The sequence below is a fragment of the Cicer arietinum genome, chromosome 2, assembly GCF_000331145.2.
Source record: "Cicer arietinum cultivar CDC Frontier isolate Library 1 chromosome 2, Cicar.CDCFrontier_v2.0, whole genome shotgun sequence".
Taxonomy (NCBI): domain Eukaryota; kingdom Viridiplantae; phylum Streptophyta; class Magnoliopsida; order Fabales; family Fabaceae; genus Cicer; species Cicer arietinum.
The window spans coordinates 4,019,740-4,038,184 of NC_021161.2; the positions used below are offsets into that span (position 1 = coordinate 4,019,740).

Consider the following 18,445-nt stretch of genomic DNA (forward strand, 5'->3'; position numbering starts at 1 on the left):
TGAATATATATATTATATGTGTGTGCGCGCGCGCGAGAGAGAGAGAGAGATGGGGGATATCATAGTATAAAGAGAGGGAAAATATAGGAAATCGTAGATAGAGAGATAATAAGGAGAGACAAAAGATAGAGAGAGTAGAGAAAGAGAATATCATAATATAAAGAGAGGGGAAATACATGAAATCGTAGATAGATAGATAGATAAAAGAGAGAGACATAAGATAGAGAGAGAGTAGAGAAAGAAGATATCATAGTATAAAGATAAGAGAGAGACATGAGATTGTAGATAAAGAGATAAAAGGAAGAGAGAGACGATAAAGAGAGAGAATAATAAGAAACAATAAAAAAAATGAAGTTCAATAAAATAAAATAAAGAGAGAAAAATACGAGACAATAAAAAAAAATGAAGTACAATAAAAAAAAAAGAGGAATAATTTGTATCGAGATAAAAAGTTGTTTCATGATTTAGTGAAAAAAAATTATAATTAGTTTCAAAATCAAACAAAATAAAAAAAAATTATTTTATTTTATTCTATTTTTTTTTACAAATTAAACACAGTGTAAGTCCTAAATGTAAATTATATAAGGGTATTCTTGATTTACCTTATAGAATTAATGTGTTAATCGAAACCCGAAAAAGGAAATAAATGAGTAGGTTTATTTTTTTTACTTTTTTAGTGAAAAAAAAAGATGTATGTTAATGAAAGTATACATTAGGTATATAGTATAGAATTGAATGCTGGAGCTACCAGAAAATCTGAATTATTTTTCACTGCACTAGTGACGCAGTACATTAAGAAACCGTCAAGGGTAGAGGGGGTGCTAGCTGTGTGACCATTAAATAAGGGCAAACAACCTAATTAATGTATCTATGTTATTTAATTAATGCCAACAATACTTTTCTTCTCTTTCTCTCTTACTTCCCTATGTATATATCTACCCCAACTCAACTACAACAATTTCAATACCAAAACTCATTCTATTATATTGTTATTATTATTATTATTATTATTTAGTTACAAAAATAGTGAAAATGAAAAATTTTGAAGAAGAAGAAATTACAGAGCCAGTGAGTCCAACAGGGCAATATTTGAATAGCTCTGCTTTGTGTATATACATTTTGGGTGTTTTAGAATTTGAAATTCCAATTAATGACTGCCAAACCCTTTCATTGCTTCAAGATGTTTTCCTTCCCATCAACACACGTTTCTCCTCCATCATGGTATTCATTTTTTCTTATTACTTTGATATTTTTTTTGTTGATATATATATAGTAATGTTTGTTCTTAATTAGAATTAATTTCACTCACATCCTTAATGTGTGTGCTTTGTTTAACTTCTTTTTGCTGAACACACGTTTCTTCTTCATCAACATGGCAATTATTTTTTGTTTATTATTATTATTATTATTATTATTATTATTATTATTATTATTATTATTATTATTTTGATATATTTTTTTGACATAATGTGTGGAGTTTTTTATTTGATACATTGTAATCATGCTTATATATCAATTAGTATTAGCTTCATTCACATCTTTTAATTTCTTTTAAATCTCTATTTTTCTTTCTCTATCTCAATATTGTTTATGTGTGAGCTTTGTTAATTGAAAAATTATTACATAAAGTAGTTTGCTTCGAAGGGTCTGTACTCATGTTTGGAATGTTTAGCTTTAAATATGTGCCGTGTTGGAAATATTAGCTTTAAATACGATTTATCATAAAATCTTAGTACTGTATTTTGAGCATCTACTATATATGTATATTAATTTTAAAATTTTGACATATTTTTTATATTTTTTAAAATAGCTTAAAATATGCACTTCACGTGTTATTTTTTTTTTTTTTTTTAAAAAATGGACAAATAAAATGCAACATGAGATTTTCTCACGAGATATCATTCATCCTAATACCGCATATATATATAAAATTAGTGTGATTTAAAAAAAAAAATGTATACAAGATTTTTTTATGTGTGACATCTCATCTCTTTTTGTGATACTAAGCAAAAAGAGGTTGTCAACTATAAGAACCTTTTATATCAAAAAAAACTATATAAGAAAATAACCAAATTTTATAACCAAAACAAAAACTATAAGATCTAGCATATGGACCAAGAGTTGGAAAAACACATTTAATGATATCACATGGTTCAAGCATGTTTATTTATTAAAGTAGTACAATGAGATAATGAGAGAGAGAAAAGAACAAAAGCTACATTTTGATTAGGCTTCTTTTTCGTACATATTGTCACATAATATGTGTTTTTCTTAAATGCTGCCATTTTAAGATGAGAGTAATGCATATCGTGTGAGCTTTTTAGGCTTAGACTATTCAATTCTATTTGAAATTTGCCTTTCTAAATACTAAATAGCTATTATAAGATGAATTATGGAGATTAACTTTTTGTATTGATAATGATAGCGTACAATCTTTGTAAACGTGTACGAAATTAAATTACACCACAATATCATTTTGTTTATTAGGTTCCTTAAATATATCTATACAAATATATATAAGGCGTGATTTGATTAGATGCTTGCTAATTAAACTTATATACAGTTATCAATCATAAATTTTCATTTATATTTTTTTCTGAAATAAAAATAATTAAAGTTAAATATTTTTATGATCTAATGTTTGTGATTAGACAATATAAAATATATTTACATCGTTAATGTATATCAATTAAATTCATTATATATATACACACATTATATATACATAAAACTCTATGATAGTTACTTTTTTTTTTATCATTTTTATTTTATTTTAAAGAAGTGTTTGATTTTAGAACCTATTGTAGATATTTGATACATTATTATGTTTCCAAATATGTGGTTGTTTGAATGTGTGTGATTAATTGGACAAAATGTTTTTATATTATTGGAAAAAAAAAATGAATGAAAAACTAATGATGGAGTGGTTACTTGAATAGATTAGGGACCAAATAAATGGAGAGAAGAAATGGAAGAAAGTTGAAGTTAATTTGGAGGAGCATATTAAAATTCCTATATTTCCAAGTAACGAATCATCGAACTCATTATATGATGAATGTCTTGACGAGTATATGTCCAAAATAGCAATGGAACGTTTACCACAACAAAGGCCACTTTGGGAAATTCATATAATTAAATATCCAACAAAAAATGCAGCTGGTACTTTGATATTTAAACTTCATCATGCACTTGGTGATGGTTATTCTCTCATGGGTGCTCTTCTTTCATGTTTAGAAAGAGCTGATAACCCTTCTCTTCCTTTCACACTCCCATCAAGTCAAAGACCTAAATCTATTTTTAATACCAAAGCTATTTTTAAGAGATTTCCTTCTATTTTCTCCTCTGTATTTCGTAGTATGTTTGATTTTGGATGGAGTATTGCAAAAAGTAGTTTGATTGAAGATGATTTAACTCCAATAAGATCTCGTGCTGATGATGTTAAACTTCGACAAATTACTATCTCAAATGTATCATTCTTTATGGAGCATATCAAAGAAATCAAATCAAGACTTGGAGTGGTATGTGAAATACTTAAATAGAATTTTTAATTTTTTTTTTTAGTTTAGTTATATATATGCTTTTACACCTCTAATTTGGATCATGTGTCATGTTGTTACTTCAAATTTTATTGAGTCAATCAACATTTTTTACTTGAGAAGTTACAAAAATATGGTCCTTATATTGTTTTCTTTTACTCAAACTCAATAAATGTTATTTTGTTGTCTTAGTATATTAGGGTTTTATGACGGATTTGATAAATAAAACATCTTTTAAAGTTTAAATTTAAAATATTTAGTAAAATTTTGATAAAAGTTGCAAGATGTGAAATTACATTTGAAAAAGGGAACAATTTGAGACTTTTTAAATGTGAGTAGAATTTCATATTTTAATCGGAGAGGTTTGAGTAAAATCAAAATTCAATGATATTAATTAAATCATATTTTAATGGGTGAGTTTTTCTGTACACACTCTTTTTTTATATCTACCTGAGCTGCCATTAATATATGACACCAACTATATCATAAGTTTAATTGTCGCATCATCTATGTAATATGTTTTATATTATCAACACATTACAACTATTTATGAGTTTAAATCTAAAAGTATTTCTGATTAAAGTTGACATGATATATGAATAAAAAGAGAAAAGTGTGAGGAAAATATTATTCTTGAATGTTGATTCTTAGTTATAAATTTACATTAAATTTCTGACATGAGTTTGATAATAATTTAATTTTTGTGATGAATATTTGTACAGAGCATAAATGATGTGATTGCTGGGTTAATATTCTTTGGCATAAGGTTATATATGCTAGAAGTGAATCGAGAATCAAGAAAAGCAAACTCGACAGCATTGGTGTTATTGAATACAAGAAGTATCAAAGGTTATAAATCAGTTAAGGAGATGGTTAGTAAGAACAACAATGGTGCTGCTTGGGGGAATCAATTTGCATTTTTACATGTACCAATTCCAGAGTTAAATGATCCTAAATTTGAAAACCCACTTGAGTTTATTTGGGAAGCTCATAAAGAGATTAATAGGAAGAAAAATTCTTTGGTTACACCTCTTACCGGAATGCTTTTAAATATGGTCAAAACACTAAGAGGCCCTGAGGTTAGTACTTAATCACTCTTAATTAACTATTATAATTTAATTTATATATATTAACTTTCCCATAGGTTTATTTAATTGAAAATAAATGTGGTTTCAGGCTGCAGCTAGATATGTGCACAGTACATTAAGAAACTCAAGTACAACAATATCTAACATAATTGGGCCAGTGGAACAAATGGCTTTGGATAATCATCCAGTTAAAGGTTTATACTTCATGGTTGTTGGTCCACCAGAGGTATATCATTGCTTGCACTCAATCTTTTTTATACTTAATGACTACTCACAACATTTATTATTATTTATTATTATTTTGATAAGAAAGACTTAGGATAAAATGATGCGTCTCAAAGTATATTTTGATTTTGTTTTTGGAATTTCAGAGTCTCACGGTGACAATCATGAGCTATATGGGAAAGTTAAGAATTGCATTTGGTTCGGAGAAAGATTTCATTGACAAGCAAAAAATCAAGTGTTGTATGGAGAAATCTCTTGAGATGATAATTAAAGCATCAAGAAAGATTTCCTCATAAAAATAAAAGGAATATAACTATATTATATATTTAATTTTTTTAAATTCAAATATGGTATGTAATGATTCTGTAATAGTTGGTAATCTTTTTTCATATGTATGCATTTTTGTTGAACACAGGGGCATAAAAGATATTTCATATTGCACTAATTTACTTTATCATCCTAAGAATAGTGATTTTGAGGAACATATATTTATATATAATTTTTTTTTAGAAATTCTTAAGAAAATTTGAAGTTATTATCTTTGTCTTCCATTATAAAAATAATTTTCTAAAAAAAATGTCATTTATCAAAAATGATTTTCAAGAGAATTTCTTAAAATAAAATTTTCAAAAGAAGCTATTGAAAATATTTCATTTTGAAGACGTTTTTAATTTTTTTAAATTATAATTTTTTTGGTCACCTAGTTTTTTATTTTATTAAAAGGTGTAATATTATGAATCTATAATTTTACAGTTGTGTCAAATTTTCCACCATTGTTTTTACTGACCAAAAAATTATAATAAATAAATAAAAACTTTTAAAAGCAATATTTTTAAAAGTGAATATTTAAAAAATTGTGACAAACAAACCCATAATTGACTCAAAGTATAATTGGGGCAGCCCACATTTCTTTTTGAAAAATGGTTGTTTGCCAATTGACCAGATCCATAATACTGAATATTGGTTTCAGTCAAGTTTCAATCATATTAAATGTTTGTTGCTTGAACAAAAACTATAAGGTCATTGTTCATCTATACGCCAATATTTATTTAAAATTTGTAAACAATAAGATTGAATTTTTAAATAACATTATTAATCCCATTCTTTACAATTAGATTAAAATTTTACACTATCAATTTTAAAATCTGATAAAATAATGAGAATTTTGGTGGTAAGAGCACATCCAAACTATAGTGGATTGCACTCATATATGGACCGACCATTTTGTAATAGATTGCAAATTATTAAGCCCAATTCACCCATTATAGGCTATCCGGACTTAAATTAGCCTGACAAATTTTAAATTTTATGTTATTCACAATTATTTATTTATTTAATTACATTATTGTACTTCTACATTGTATTCAATCATAATAATTTAATATGTCACATTGTATTATAAATTATAATTGAATCACACTATAAAATAATTTTACAATTTCATTTCATTACCTTTATTCTCTCTGTCTTTATATATACTATATAGGAGGATCAAATTATACTCATAAATTTTACAAAATTCAGTTTTGATTGAAACTTTATGTTATATGATCACATATATACTCATAAATTTTACAAAATTCAGTTTTGATTGAAACTTTATGTTATATGATCACATATGCAAAATTTTACAAATATCTAAAATCATTTGATATAGTAGTGAGATACATCAAAGTTAACATCTTATATGTATTTATAAACATCATACGTTATTGAGTGGTGTTTTATTAATGTAATAATACATTGAAGTTCATTGATGTAATAATGGTTTTTTGTTCAAGGTAGAAAAGACATTTGAACTCATTGAACACTTACAAAGAGATTTACATTTATCTCATTCCAACAACACTAGTCATATCGAACTTGCAACCTACACATTCAATAAATAAAGGTTAAATTAAACACAAAGTGTGTCTGAAAAATTAATTTTTACTCTCTATACCATCTCCATCCCAATTAAACGCACTATTTTTCCTACATAAGTAGGAATATAAATATGTTGATAGATCAATATGAGCATATGGCCCAGTCTAGGTTATATATATATATATATATATATATATATATATATATATATATATATATAAAAAAAAAGTCTTTTATATTTATTATATCAATCTATTTATTAAATATAAATAAATTTATTATTACTACTATATTTATATTAATATTATTTTTTATTTTTTATGTTAAATTATAAATTTATTATTATTTTATGTAATTTAAACATATTGCTCTTTTTAAAATGAACGCTGCGAGTTTCTCTATGCAAATGTTAAGAAAATAAAAGAAAAAAATTAATTAAAGTTGTATTTCACATTTTTGGTAAAAAAAATTGTGTTTAATATTAATCTCTTAAAAAATAGTTTAAAGGTGGGCTCTTATTATTTATAATAATAAATAAATAAAAATAAAATATTTTATTAAAATTTATTAAAAATAATGTGATTCACCGAAAATATTAAACCGTCCAAAAGGTGTACTTTCCACATTTCTTTTGGTAGAACTCGTGAAGTAAATTAAATAACCGACAAAGCTAGTGTGACCATTAAAAAAGTAAACCAAACAAACCGAAATATTTACTCAATGCTTATCTCGTCCTTCCCATTATATGTATAAGTTATAACATACACACACACACCCAAACTCTATAACTCATTATTATGAACCAATAAACACTTAAATATATTATGGAAGGGTTTGTGGAAGAAGTTGAAGAGCCCGTTAGTCCTACAGGACAATATTTGAATAGTTCTTCATTGTGTGTATACATTTTAGGTGTCTTAGAATTTGAGGTTCCAATTGATGACAATATTCAAACTTTGTCACTTCTTCACAATGTATTTCTTCCCATCAACACACGTTTCTCCTCCATTATGGTAATCAATCATCTTCTCCTCACTCATATATATGCATATATATTTTCTATTTTAATGTTACATACATTTTTACTCATTATAAAATCTCTTTCTATTCAGTTTAATATAATAATAATTATTATTATCTACATTTACTTCACCATTTGGTGATATAAGGGTATAAATATATAATAATTTTTTATCAAAATATCATATGATGACATTTTAACCTTCTATTTAACTTCTATTTAACTGTTAATAAAAAAGTAATTAGTATAGATATCCGAACAAACCAACAATGCAACAACATTAACATTTTTTAAGGTGTATTTTGTGTCGAGGTGCTTGTGCTTGTCTTAATGGTTGTGATATCTAATTTATATTAAAATGTTGATGTGTATTTTTCACACATATTAAATGATATTATGAAATAAACACCAAGTTGAAAATCTAATCATAGATATTTATTTAAATAGATTAAGGACAAAAATGGAGAGAAAAAATGGAAGAAAGTTGAAGTGAAGCTAGAGGAACATGTTAAAAATCCTGTATTTCCAAGTAGAAAATCATCACTCTATGATGAATATGTTGATGATTATATATCAACAATAGCAATGGAACATTTACCGGAACATAGACCACTTTGGGAGATTCACCTTATTAAATATCCAACAAAAAATGGAGCAAGTACCTTAGTATTCAAACTTCATCATGCACTTGGAGATGGTTACTCTCTCATGGGTGCTCTTCTTTCATGTTTACAAAGAGTTGATAATCCCTCTCTTCCATTCACACTTCCATCAACTCAAACACCTAAATCAATTTTCAACACCAAACCTTTTTCTAAGAGATCATTTCCCTCCATTTTCCCCAAAGTATTCAACACTATTTCGGATTTTGGATGGAGTATATTAAAAAGTAGTTTGGTTGAAGATGATTTAACTCCAATAAGATCTTGTGCGGATGACATGAAGCTTCGACACATTACTATCTCAAGTGTGTCATTTTCTATGAATCGCATCAAAGAAGTGAAATCAAGACTTGGAGTAGTAAGTGAAATATCTCAAATTAATTTGTGCATACCAATTTAATCTTTATACATATAATTTGAATTATGGTTAACAATTGCAATTGTAGTTGCATATTTCAATTCTTTTTCACTTTTGATTGTAAAAATATCATTGATTTTACTTCGTTGTCTGTTTTTAAAAGATTTATAAAGAAAATAGCGTAAAAAATTGTTTGTTCTAAGTATATTTTTGAAAACACAAAATAAAATGAAATTGGTGATAATTTTACGATTAAAAGTGAATATAAAAAAAAAAAGATTTTTGTCTCAAATAAAAAAAATCTTTAAATTTTAAGTTTGTTTACAATTATAATGCAATTGTAATCGTAGTGATTGCATGCGTCCGTGCAATCACAACTACTACCAAAATTTAAAATCTTCTTTTAATCTTCATTATTCTTACTAGCTTGCAAACAAGAACATTAGTGTCTATATATCTATATTTTTAACAAAATTTTATATTTGAAAAAATAAAGTTATTTGAATGAGTTAAAGATGAAAAATAATTGTAAATAAAATAATTTAAATCAAAGGGTAAAATTGAAGAAAAATGACTAGACCAAAATTTAGCATCAACTTTATTTAAATCCTATATTATTCGAGTGAATAAAAAAAATTGAAAATAAAAAGGTTACACCAAAATTTGGTATCATCTTTACATATATAAATTAGATATTAGCTTGCATATTGATATTTTTTGGTTACCAAATTAATACAGGGCATAAATGATGTAATTGCTGGCTTAATTTTTTTCGGAATTCGATTATATATGCAACAAATAAATGAAGATTCAATAAAATATAAGTCGACAGCATTGGTGTTGATGAATACAAGAAACTTCAAAGGTTATAAATCAATTAAGGAGATGGTTGACAAGAACAATAGCAATGGTTCTACTTGGGGGAATCAATTTGCATTTTTACATATTCCAATTCCAGAACTAAGTGATACAAAATTTGAAAATCCACTTGAGTTTATATGGGAAGCTCATAAAGAGATTAATAGGAAGAAAAATTCTTTGGCCACACCTCTTAATGGCATGCTTTTGAATATGGTGAAGATATTGAGAGGTCCTGAGGTATGTAGCTATCCATAATTAAAGATCATTACTACATGTCTATAAAAAAGTACTACAACTAATCATATCTATGTCATTAAATATTTGATCAATTATTAGTGCCTATTATCACTTGTTTGAAAACATTTTTCTATGCCGACAATGACAACAGAATTTAATGTATTTATTGTTCATTTATTTAATGTCGTTTAGGTAAAGAAATTTTGTCTAATATAAATTTTTTATTTATTCAATGTGACATTGATTTTTATTGTTTTTTTTTTCCTCTAAATTAATATTGTATGCACCAGTTATAAGTCATTGTATTTATTTGTTTATAATTTTTTTATCTTTAATTCATTGTATTTTATTATGCATTTCTGACAAATTTTAAAGCTAATAGTTTAATGAGGTCAATTTTGTTACTTAAGTTGTTATATTTATATAATTATTTATTTATTGTTTTTCTTAATCTATGTGAAAGAAATATAAACTCACCTTAATTTTAAAACGAATGAAGTATATTTTTATGCCGAAACGTCTTAATTTGTAATTTGATGGATGTCATCGTTTTTTATAACATCATTTATTATTTTTTTATTAAATATAAAAGTTATTCATATTTTTCAATAAAACTTTATTAGAATCGAATCAATCTTCAGTATATTTTATAAACTTATTCTGTATCTTATGAATGATGAGTACATTGTTGGCTTCTAATTGTCATCCTCTAAGTTACCATTTTATTTATTTTATGTTTTTATAGATTTTATTTTATTTTAATTGAATATTTTTAATATTGATTTATAGGCTTCAGCTAGATATATATACAACACTTTGAGAAATTCAAGCACAACAATTTCAAATGTAATTGGGCCAGTGGAGCAAATGGCTTTGGCTAACCATCCAGTTAAAGGCCTATACTTTATGGTTGTTGGTCCACCAGAGGTCAGTATATGATTCAAAAAATAAAAAATAAAAAAACACTATCCCATACCCTAACAATTATATCTATACCTCACAAATCCTCCAAAATTCAAATTTGTAACTGATTTTTTTTAAATTAAAAATAAAAAAATTTCTCCTACCCTACAAAATTTTAAAGTGTTTCAAAAACCTAAAATTAAATTTGAATTTGTTAGAATATAAATATATTTTAAAAAACTCAAACTTTTAATTACTAGTGTGTAGTCTATATCAAATCATGATATATATATATATATATATATATGTGTGTTGAAATACTTTAAAATAAGTTTTGAATTTTTTTTAAAATAAATTAATGTACCAAAATGTATGTTACAATATTGATTCTTTTTAGTTTTTAAACAGTAAAATAGGTAGTTTATCGGAAATGTGGGGTAAAGATATAATTGATGGAGTATAGGTTTCTATGATTGATTGTAGCACACAATATTTAATATGCAGATATCCATCTTTTTCATCATAATGGAAAGATGCTTGTGATCTAGTAGATAGATAATTTCATATGTGCTTTCCATTAATGTGAAGGAGTGTTTATGTGTACCGGTCTAAAATCAGAAAAATAAAAGTTTTTAAATTTATTTAGAAGGAGTGAATAGCCAATTACAAATTAGTCTTTAAAAATGTAAGTGTCACCTAAATTAATTTCAAAATTTTGTAAATTAGTAAATACATTTTTGAAATTATAAATAGTAGTTAAAGTAAATTTTTTCGTAAATTTTTGTTATTAGATATAATTTATTACGTTGACTCTACATCAATATCATCTTCTCATGGGATAAATTTGTCAATGAAATTTTGTCATCTCATAGAAAAATTTATAAGTTAGTGTAATTGTGCATGAACTAATTATAAACAAATTATTTAATGAAATATTTAAATTTCGTAGCATAATTAGTTTATGTTATGATGATAATGAAATAATATCAAAATAGAGAGTCAAATATTCAATTAACATGTCAAATCATAGTCTACAGTGCTAACAGTTTAAATGTGAATTATTTTTTATTATTATTTTAATATTTAAATAGTTTATTTGTCAATTAGCAAAATATAAGGAAGAATTTTACTGAGATATACATTTGAAGAACTAATTTATCTATTTACTATATTTAGAATATATATTAAACCAATATAAAATTTTCTCTATTCAATAATGTGAGGGTGTTTAATTTTAAAATTACAGAGCAGGATAAATAAATTTAGAGGAGTAAAGTTAAATTTAAAATGAAACCCTATAAATATTAATAATAAAAGAATTAGAGGTCTTTTAAATCTAAATGTTTTTACAATATTGAGCTTGTTCGTTTTAAATTTTTAAAAATTAATTTTAATTTTATATTTTTAAAATTAATTTTACTAGAACTTATTTTAAATAATCGTGTAAGTTATTTTAAACTTATTTGTTAAAAATTAAAAAAAGTAATTTTGATATTCAATAACTTAGACATTCATTATTAGAGATTTTAAAATGATTAAAATCACATTTCTTATTTTAATATTTTTTGAAATTTCATTATTCAAAAAAAGTTGTATTAAATAGATGAAATACTTAATATAGTATTTTAAGATAAACTATCTAAACTAATTTTTTATTTAAAGCTTTAATTATAAAATTATTTTTAAAAAATATTATAACAAAAAGATAAAATATTATAAAAATCATTTAAAAAAAATCTAAACAAACAGTCCCATTAAACTACACATTAATAAATATTAAATGCATTCAAATGATTGATAAATTTTATACTAAATTAATTAACAGCAAAATGAAAGAGTAAAAATTATACCATGAGGTCTACAAAAATTAACAGTAAAAAAATTAACACTATTACATAAATAATATAAAGTCTAAGTCAATTGCTTTACTTCTTTTGGGCTCGCCCCTGTAAAGTGCATTCAATAAAATAAATTTTGAATTGGTAAAATTGATTATATATACGTGTTATTATTTATATACTAATGAAAACAAATTATAAAGTATTGCTTTACCCTTTTTTTATATACTCACTGAAAATATATTGGAAACATTTTATATGGTCTTTCTTCTAAGGGTTTCTTTAGTTTAAAAAAAAAAAAAATAGAAAAACAAATATATTATATGATTAGACTACATTTTTTTGTTCCAATATGCATTGAAGCATGGAAATTTGACTATCATAAAACTTTTGAATGATATATATTTGTTTTTTGTTTTGGTGGAATTGCAGAGTCTAACCATAACGATCATGAGTTACATGGGGCAGTTAAGAATTGCATTTGGATTGGAGAAAGATTATATCGACAAGCAAAAATTCATGTCGTGCATAGAGAATTCTCTTGAAATGATAATTACAGCAGCACAAAAGATTTCAAAATAGATTACATTTTTCCACTACATTCTTATTCATTATTATTATTTTTTATCTAAATATATGCTATAAGGTTTATATACTTGTAATTCCTTGTTGTCAAAAAATAATAATTGTAATTTCTTTATGTTTTGAAAAAAAATAAGAGATATTAGTTTTTATAATGCGGAATATTTTTTCTATTTGTATATGTAAATAGACAATTCAAAATATGCAATTCCACAGTTTAATAACAACAATTAAAAAAAAAATTTAACTATCTACACACTCCAATTACAAATGTGGAAAAATTAATTGAGAAAATAAAAAACTACGGACCAGTATTTCTCTTCTTCTGGTCGCAGATTACATACAAGTTACAAGTGTATAATTTAACTATCTCTTTTATTCAATGCACATGGATCAAACCCATTTGAACCCCTTTTTTTTTTATCTCATTTTCTTTTATTACTTGGTGTAGTCCATTGGAAATTTTTTGTTATATCATTTTCTTATTTAAAAATCTTTCATTTTAAAATAATTTATTGATATCTTAAAAATCATCAATACAAAAAAAACACTTGTTTTACCTCTCATACAAATCATCTCTTTTGGGATCCAAATAAAAAGGTAAATTATCTGTTAAACATGCATGCCATTTTATAAACTATTGAGATGACACAAATTCCTTTTCAATTTCGTTGCACAATTAAAAATTTAGATTTGAGTCTAAACTTTGAAATATTAGAACTTTACCAATTTAGTTGGAAGATTTTACATATTGATTTATTGTGAAAAATAATTTTATTAAGAGAAGGGTATTGATTGAACTTTTATGTCCTTGTTGTCATGGGAGAGGAGGAAGTTGATCTAGTTTTTATAAATTGCTCTTTGACTCACCAACTTTTCTTTCTTTTTCCTCCGATGTGCGGTTTGGTGATATTTTTCCTAATTTCAGAGAGTAACTTGAAAATATTATTGCTCATCTTTTTCATAAGTGACTGAAATTATTTGATCACTATATATACTATGACATTTGATATGTTTGGAATAAACGATCTCTTTTGAAGGAAAAATCATCCAAAAATCTAAGATAGTCCGTAAAGATTGGACAATCTTTGAAGGTCACAAACTATTGTTGAATAGGTGGTAGATGATCTAAATCACGCATCTACCTATCCCTCTAATTGGTGCATAATTAATATTGTGATGTTGGCCTAGATAATAAATATTTTTTTTTGGCAAATTGGCGCTTTTATTAGAGATGTTGAGGGGATTGTCTTAGATTTTACTAATTGGAAAGATACCGACTAGATGTGGCTGAGGTACATAATTTTTTCCTAACAATTCTCTTTATTTATTTATTTATTGTTGATTATCGTAATATTAACACTCATTTATCTAATTGTTTAGTTGTACATATAAAAAGAATTGTAAATATTTCTACACATATTCTAACAAAATCTTCTTAATTCTTATTTGACGCTATTTAGATTAAGGATCGTCTTCCTTTTATTTGAAGCTTGTTTGGCAGCTTAATCAAATTATTATTTTTTTTTGGAAAATATATTAATATATATGGTTCTCCACAACTTAGGCTCAACAACACAGTTAATTAAAATAAGGGTACTTGTATTATTGAAAAAGGGAAATTGACCACTTAAAGAAGTGTAGGTATAGAGTGACATTTGGACGTGGTAAAATGAGTGACAATTGGGTCTGATGTAGTGACAAAAGGGCCTATTGCAACTCTTTCATTTGAGCCTGTTTTTGAAAGTTTGTTTTCAAAACTTGTAAACTGTGTGAAAGTTGGATTTTATATCCTACAATTAGATTTATACCCCTTCAAAATATAAAAAACTCAATTTTATCTCTTTTATTTTTATTTAATCAAAGATGAAAAATATTTACTTCAAAATTTTATCTTCTCACCAAAATTTCTGGTAAATAAATTGTTTCTCTAAAAAATTCAGTACATAAATTAACACTACCAATAATTTCAAGACACAAAATTTTTGATAGTATAAATTGTCTACCGAAAACTTTGCCAACAAAATTTTCGGTGCACTATTTCTTCTACCAAAAGTTGTATCTTGAAATTTCCGATAATTACTTTAATTCTACCAGATATTTGTGTCTTGAAATTTTCGATAGTTAAATTTATTATATCAGAAATTTCATAATTTGTACGTAATTTTTTTTTTCTTTCTGATTTTTATTTTATTTTTAAAATAGGGATAAAAAACACTATTATGTATAGATTTGACTGAAACATTCACAACTGATCAAATTTTTGAGTCATGAGAAGCTGTCATATCATGGGCAAGAGAAGTTGGCCAACAAAATTGAGTAACTATTATCATTACTTGTTTTAACATAGAGAGTGAAAAGAGAAGAAGAAAGGGATGTATTATTAATTTAATGTGTCGACTTCACAACCATTGAGTTACTCTTTCTTCTTTTTTCAATGGTGACTCTCCTATTAGATTGTGTGGGAGGTCGAACTTGAAAATGGTTCACAGTATTTTTCGCTCCTCTATTCCTCACTGAAAAAAATTGAATGGCCAAATGTAAAAAAAAAAAATAGGTTGGGTTGGACCGAAAATTTTCGGTTGAGAATAATTATCGAATTTTTAAATTTCTGAATGAGACTAATTCCTAGAAATTTCAAAAATGAAATTTTTGGTATTGAAAAATAACTATAGAGAATTTTAGAGAACAAAAATTTATTTTAATAATTTACTTTAGTTTTTACTATATACTTAAAGGTATTTTATTAGTTAAGGGATAGATTTTTTTAAATAGTGAATATAAGTTAAATTGTAGAGGTATAAAATTCAATTTTTAAATTGTTCAGATGAATTAATCTAGAAGTGTATAGTCAATTCAGACATATTTGAAAAAGTGTATTTTATACCTTCATATTGAAAAATTTAACACTTATTAACCACCTAATGAGCTAAATTAACCACTTAGTGAACCCAATGAAACAACAATTTATATCTTATTAACAACTTTAATTTATTATAAAATTATGAAAATATCATGATCTCTCATTAACCATATAGTCAACTAAGTTATTTCAAATATTGCAATTCATTAACCACTTTTTTGACTTGTTAAAAAATGAATGAAGTATCATGATATCTCATTAATCACAGTCAATTGAGTTAAACAATTGTTTTCAAGTGATTGATCACTTATTTAACTTGTTCATTGTTAACATAACTTATCAAGTCTCTTGTCTTTTACAAGATGATATATCTTTATGCCCTCTTGCATCTTTCACAAGTAATTGGAAAGTTTTATGGATCCACATTTGTTTGGATTGTTATCCTTTGTAAATGCAAGTTCATTTTCTTCTTTGCCTTAAACAACTTTGTCTTTGTATTGTTGAACTCGTGAAAATGGTCATGTTTAATTTTTGTAATGGACTACAATTTATCTTTTTTCAACTTAATACAAATTTTGGTATGACAATTTCCACCTTCTAAAGTGTCTTCAACGTACATAATTTTTTGGACATTTGAGATCCTTCTTGTTAACAATGAAAAGAGGAAGAAAGAGGAAGAAGAGAAACAACCACTTTAGGGTTTCATAACATATAATGAACCAAACTAAAGTTGATAGGGTTACAATGAGTATATATATAAAAGAATAGAATTATCTAAAATGCCCTTACTATATAATAATATTATCTAACATCTCCCCTCAAACTCGCGATGCATTAACATGGAGCATCGAGAGTTTGTCAACTAAAAAACGAAAACGTTTAATGGAATGCATCTTTGTGAACAAATCAGCAATCTGTAAAGAAGACGAGACAAACGGTAGAGTAATGGTTTCATGTTGAAGATGATGACGAGTTTTGATCTTGTATACCCAACGAGACCCAATAACACGTTTTCCAGGAGGAAGATGTACTAATTCCCAAGTCTTGGTTTTGGGCAATGCATATAGTTCTTCTGCCATAGTCTGCTGCCAAAAAGAATCAAGAACATACTCTTTATTGGAAGAAGGCTCAAACAAAGTTGACGAAAGGGGTAACGAGGAGGGTCAACAATCGCAGAAGGTGGTTGGACAGCCGGGGGGACAAGATGGGTGTCACCAAAGAAGAAGCAACAATCAAAGAGAAGAACCAAGCCAACAAAAAATCAAATCGAAAAAGGAGCGATCAAAAAAAGGAGCAACAACCATATCAAAATCAACAGATAGGAACAACCAAAGAAGTAGCACCACGAAACCAAATCCAAACAAACCAAACCAAATAGAACCAAACAAAACTAAATCATATCAAACCAAACTAAACAAAGAGAGAAACAACCAAATAGATGAACCACATGAGAGAAGAGCAAACAAATAGAGCAATCAATATGGAGAGAAGCAACAAAACAAATCACTAGAGAGATTAGCAATCAAACAGAAGAAGCAACATACAGAGCGACAACATAGAAGATCAAATTTTCAACCTCATCCAAGTATCTAGCCCTTCCTAGAAGGTCAATCATACAACCATAATGCTCAATCTGAGGCATAATTCCAAATTTCTCCATTTCTTTGAAGCATCTTCTTCCTTCCTCTACCAAACCACAATGGTTGCAAGCAGATAACACACTAGTCATTGTTATCTCATTCGGTTCAAATCCTTCCCGTAACATTGCTGCAAATACTTCTAACGCTTCCTTCGCACAACCATTGACACCATAACCATTTATCAAAGCATTCCACGACAATGTATCTTTTTCATTCATCTCCTCAAAAAGCAATTTAGTTTTTCCAATGTCCCCACATTTTGCATACATATCAACCAAAGCATTACATATTTGAACATCTTCATCAAGTCGGTTCCTTTGCACAAACCCATGAATCCAAACACCCAAATCCAAAGAAACTAGTCATTGTTATCTCATTCGGTTCAAATCCTTCCCGTAACATTGCTGCGAATACTTCTAACGCTTCCTTCGCACAACCATTGACACCATAACCATTTATCAAAGCATTCCAACTAAGCACATTCTTGACAGGCATACAATCAAACATAAACCTACCCACCACAACATCATCATCCTCACAATAACCATGAACCATACTAGTCCAAGAAATAACATTCTTATCCTTCATCTTATCAAACAAATCCCTCGCCAAATCCATACACCCCATTTTCACATACCCATCAATCATAACATTAAAAGCAACAATATCTCTATCAGGCATAAATTATGCCATACAAATGAATTATGCCATACAAATGAATTAATTAACTATTTAAGATGTAACCACAACAACAAACCAAGTGCA

The 18,445-nt window shown here is 26.3% G+C and overlaps 2 protein-coding genes across 2 annotated transcripts; both read left to right on the forward strand.

Annotated features, from left to right (window-relative positions):
* The first annotated feature begins 950 nt into the window (after nucleotides 1-950).
* LOC101510588 (wax ester synthase/diacylglycerol acyltransferase 4-like) lies at nucleotides 951-5,304 on the forward strand. The gene is made up of 5 exons (XM_004516625.3): nucleotides 951-1,221; nucleotides 2,940-3,518; nucleotides 4,259-4,615; nucleotides 4,713-4,850; nucleotides 4,996-5,304. Exons 1-5 carry the CDS (start codon nucleotides 1,033-1,035, stop codon nucleotides 5,143-5,145), a joined length of 1,413 nt encoding a protein of 470 aa, XP_004516682.1. The 5' UTR covers nucleotides 951-1,032; the 3' UTR covers nucleotides 5,146-5,304.
* A 2,174-nt stretch (nucleotides 5,305-7,478) lies between these two features.
* On the forward strand, nucleotides 7,479-13,332 carry LOC101510258 (wax ester synthase/diacylglycerol acyltransferase 4-like). The gene is made up of 5 exons (XM_004516624.4): nucleotides 7,479-7,728; nucleotides 8,184-8,756; nucleotides 9,495-9,854; nucleotides 10,644-10,781; nucleotides 13,028-13,332. The coding sequence occupies exons 1-5, from the start codon at nucleotides 7,540-7,542 to the stop codon at nucleotides 13,175-13,177; spliced, it is 1,410 nt and encodes a 469-aa protein (XP_004516681.1). The 5' UTR covers nucleotides 7,479-7,539; the 3' UTR covers nucleotides 13,178-13,332.
* Nucleotides 13,333-18,445: the final 5,113 nt, after the last annotated feature.

Bases quoted from the DNA above. Each gene is read 5' to 3' on its own strand.
- LOC101510588 (XM_004516625.3), top strand. From the start codon at position 1,033: ATGAAAAATTTTGAAGAAGAAGAAATTACAGAGCCAGTGAGTCCAACA. The intron at 4,616-4,712 runs GTTAGTACTTAA...ATGTGGTTTCAG, and splicing joins AAACACTAAGAGGCCCTGAG to GCTGCAGCTAGATATGTGCA. The intron at 4,851-4,995 runs GTATATCATTGC...TTGGAATTTCAG, and splicing joins TGGTTGTTGGTCCACCAGAG to AGTCTCACGGTGACAATCAT.
- LOC101510258 (XM_004516624.4), top strand. From the start codon at position 7,540: ATGGAAGGGTTTGTGGAAGAAGTTGAAGAGCCCGTTAGTCCTACAGGA. The intron at 7,729-8,183 runs GTAATCAATCAT...TTATTTAAATAG, and splicing joins CACGTTTCTCCTCCATTATG to ATTAAGGACAAAAATGGAGA. The intron at 10,782-13,027 runs GTCAGTATATGA...GTGGAATTGCAG, and splicing joins TGGTTGTTGGTCCACCAGAG to AGTCTAACCATAACGATCAT.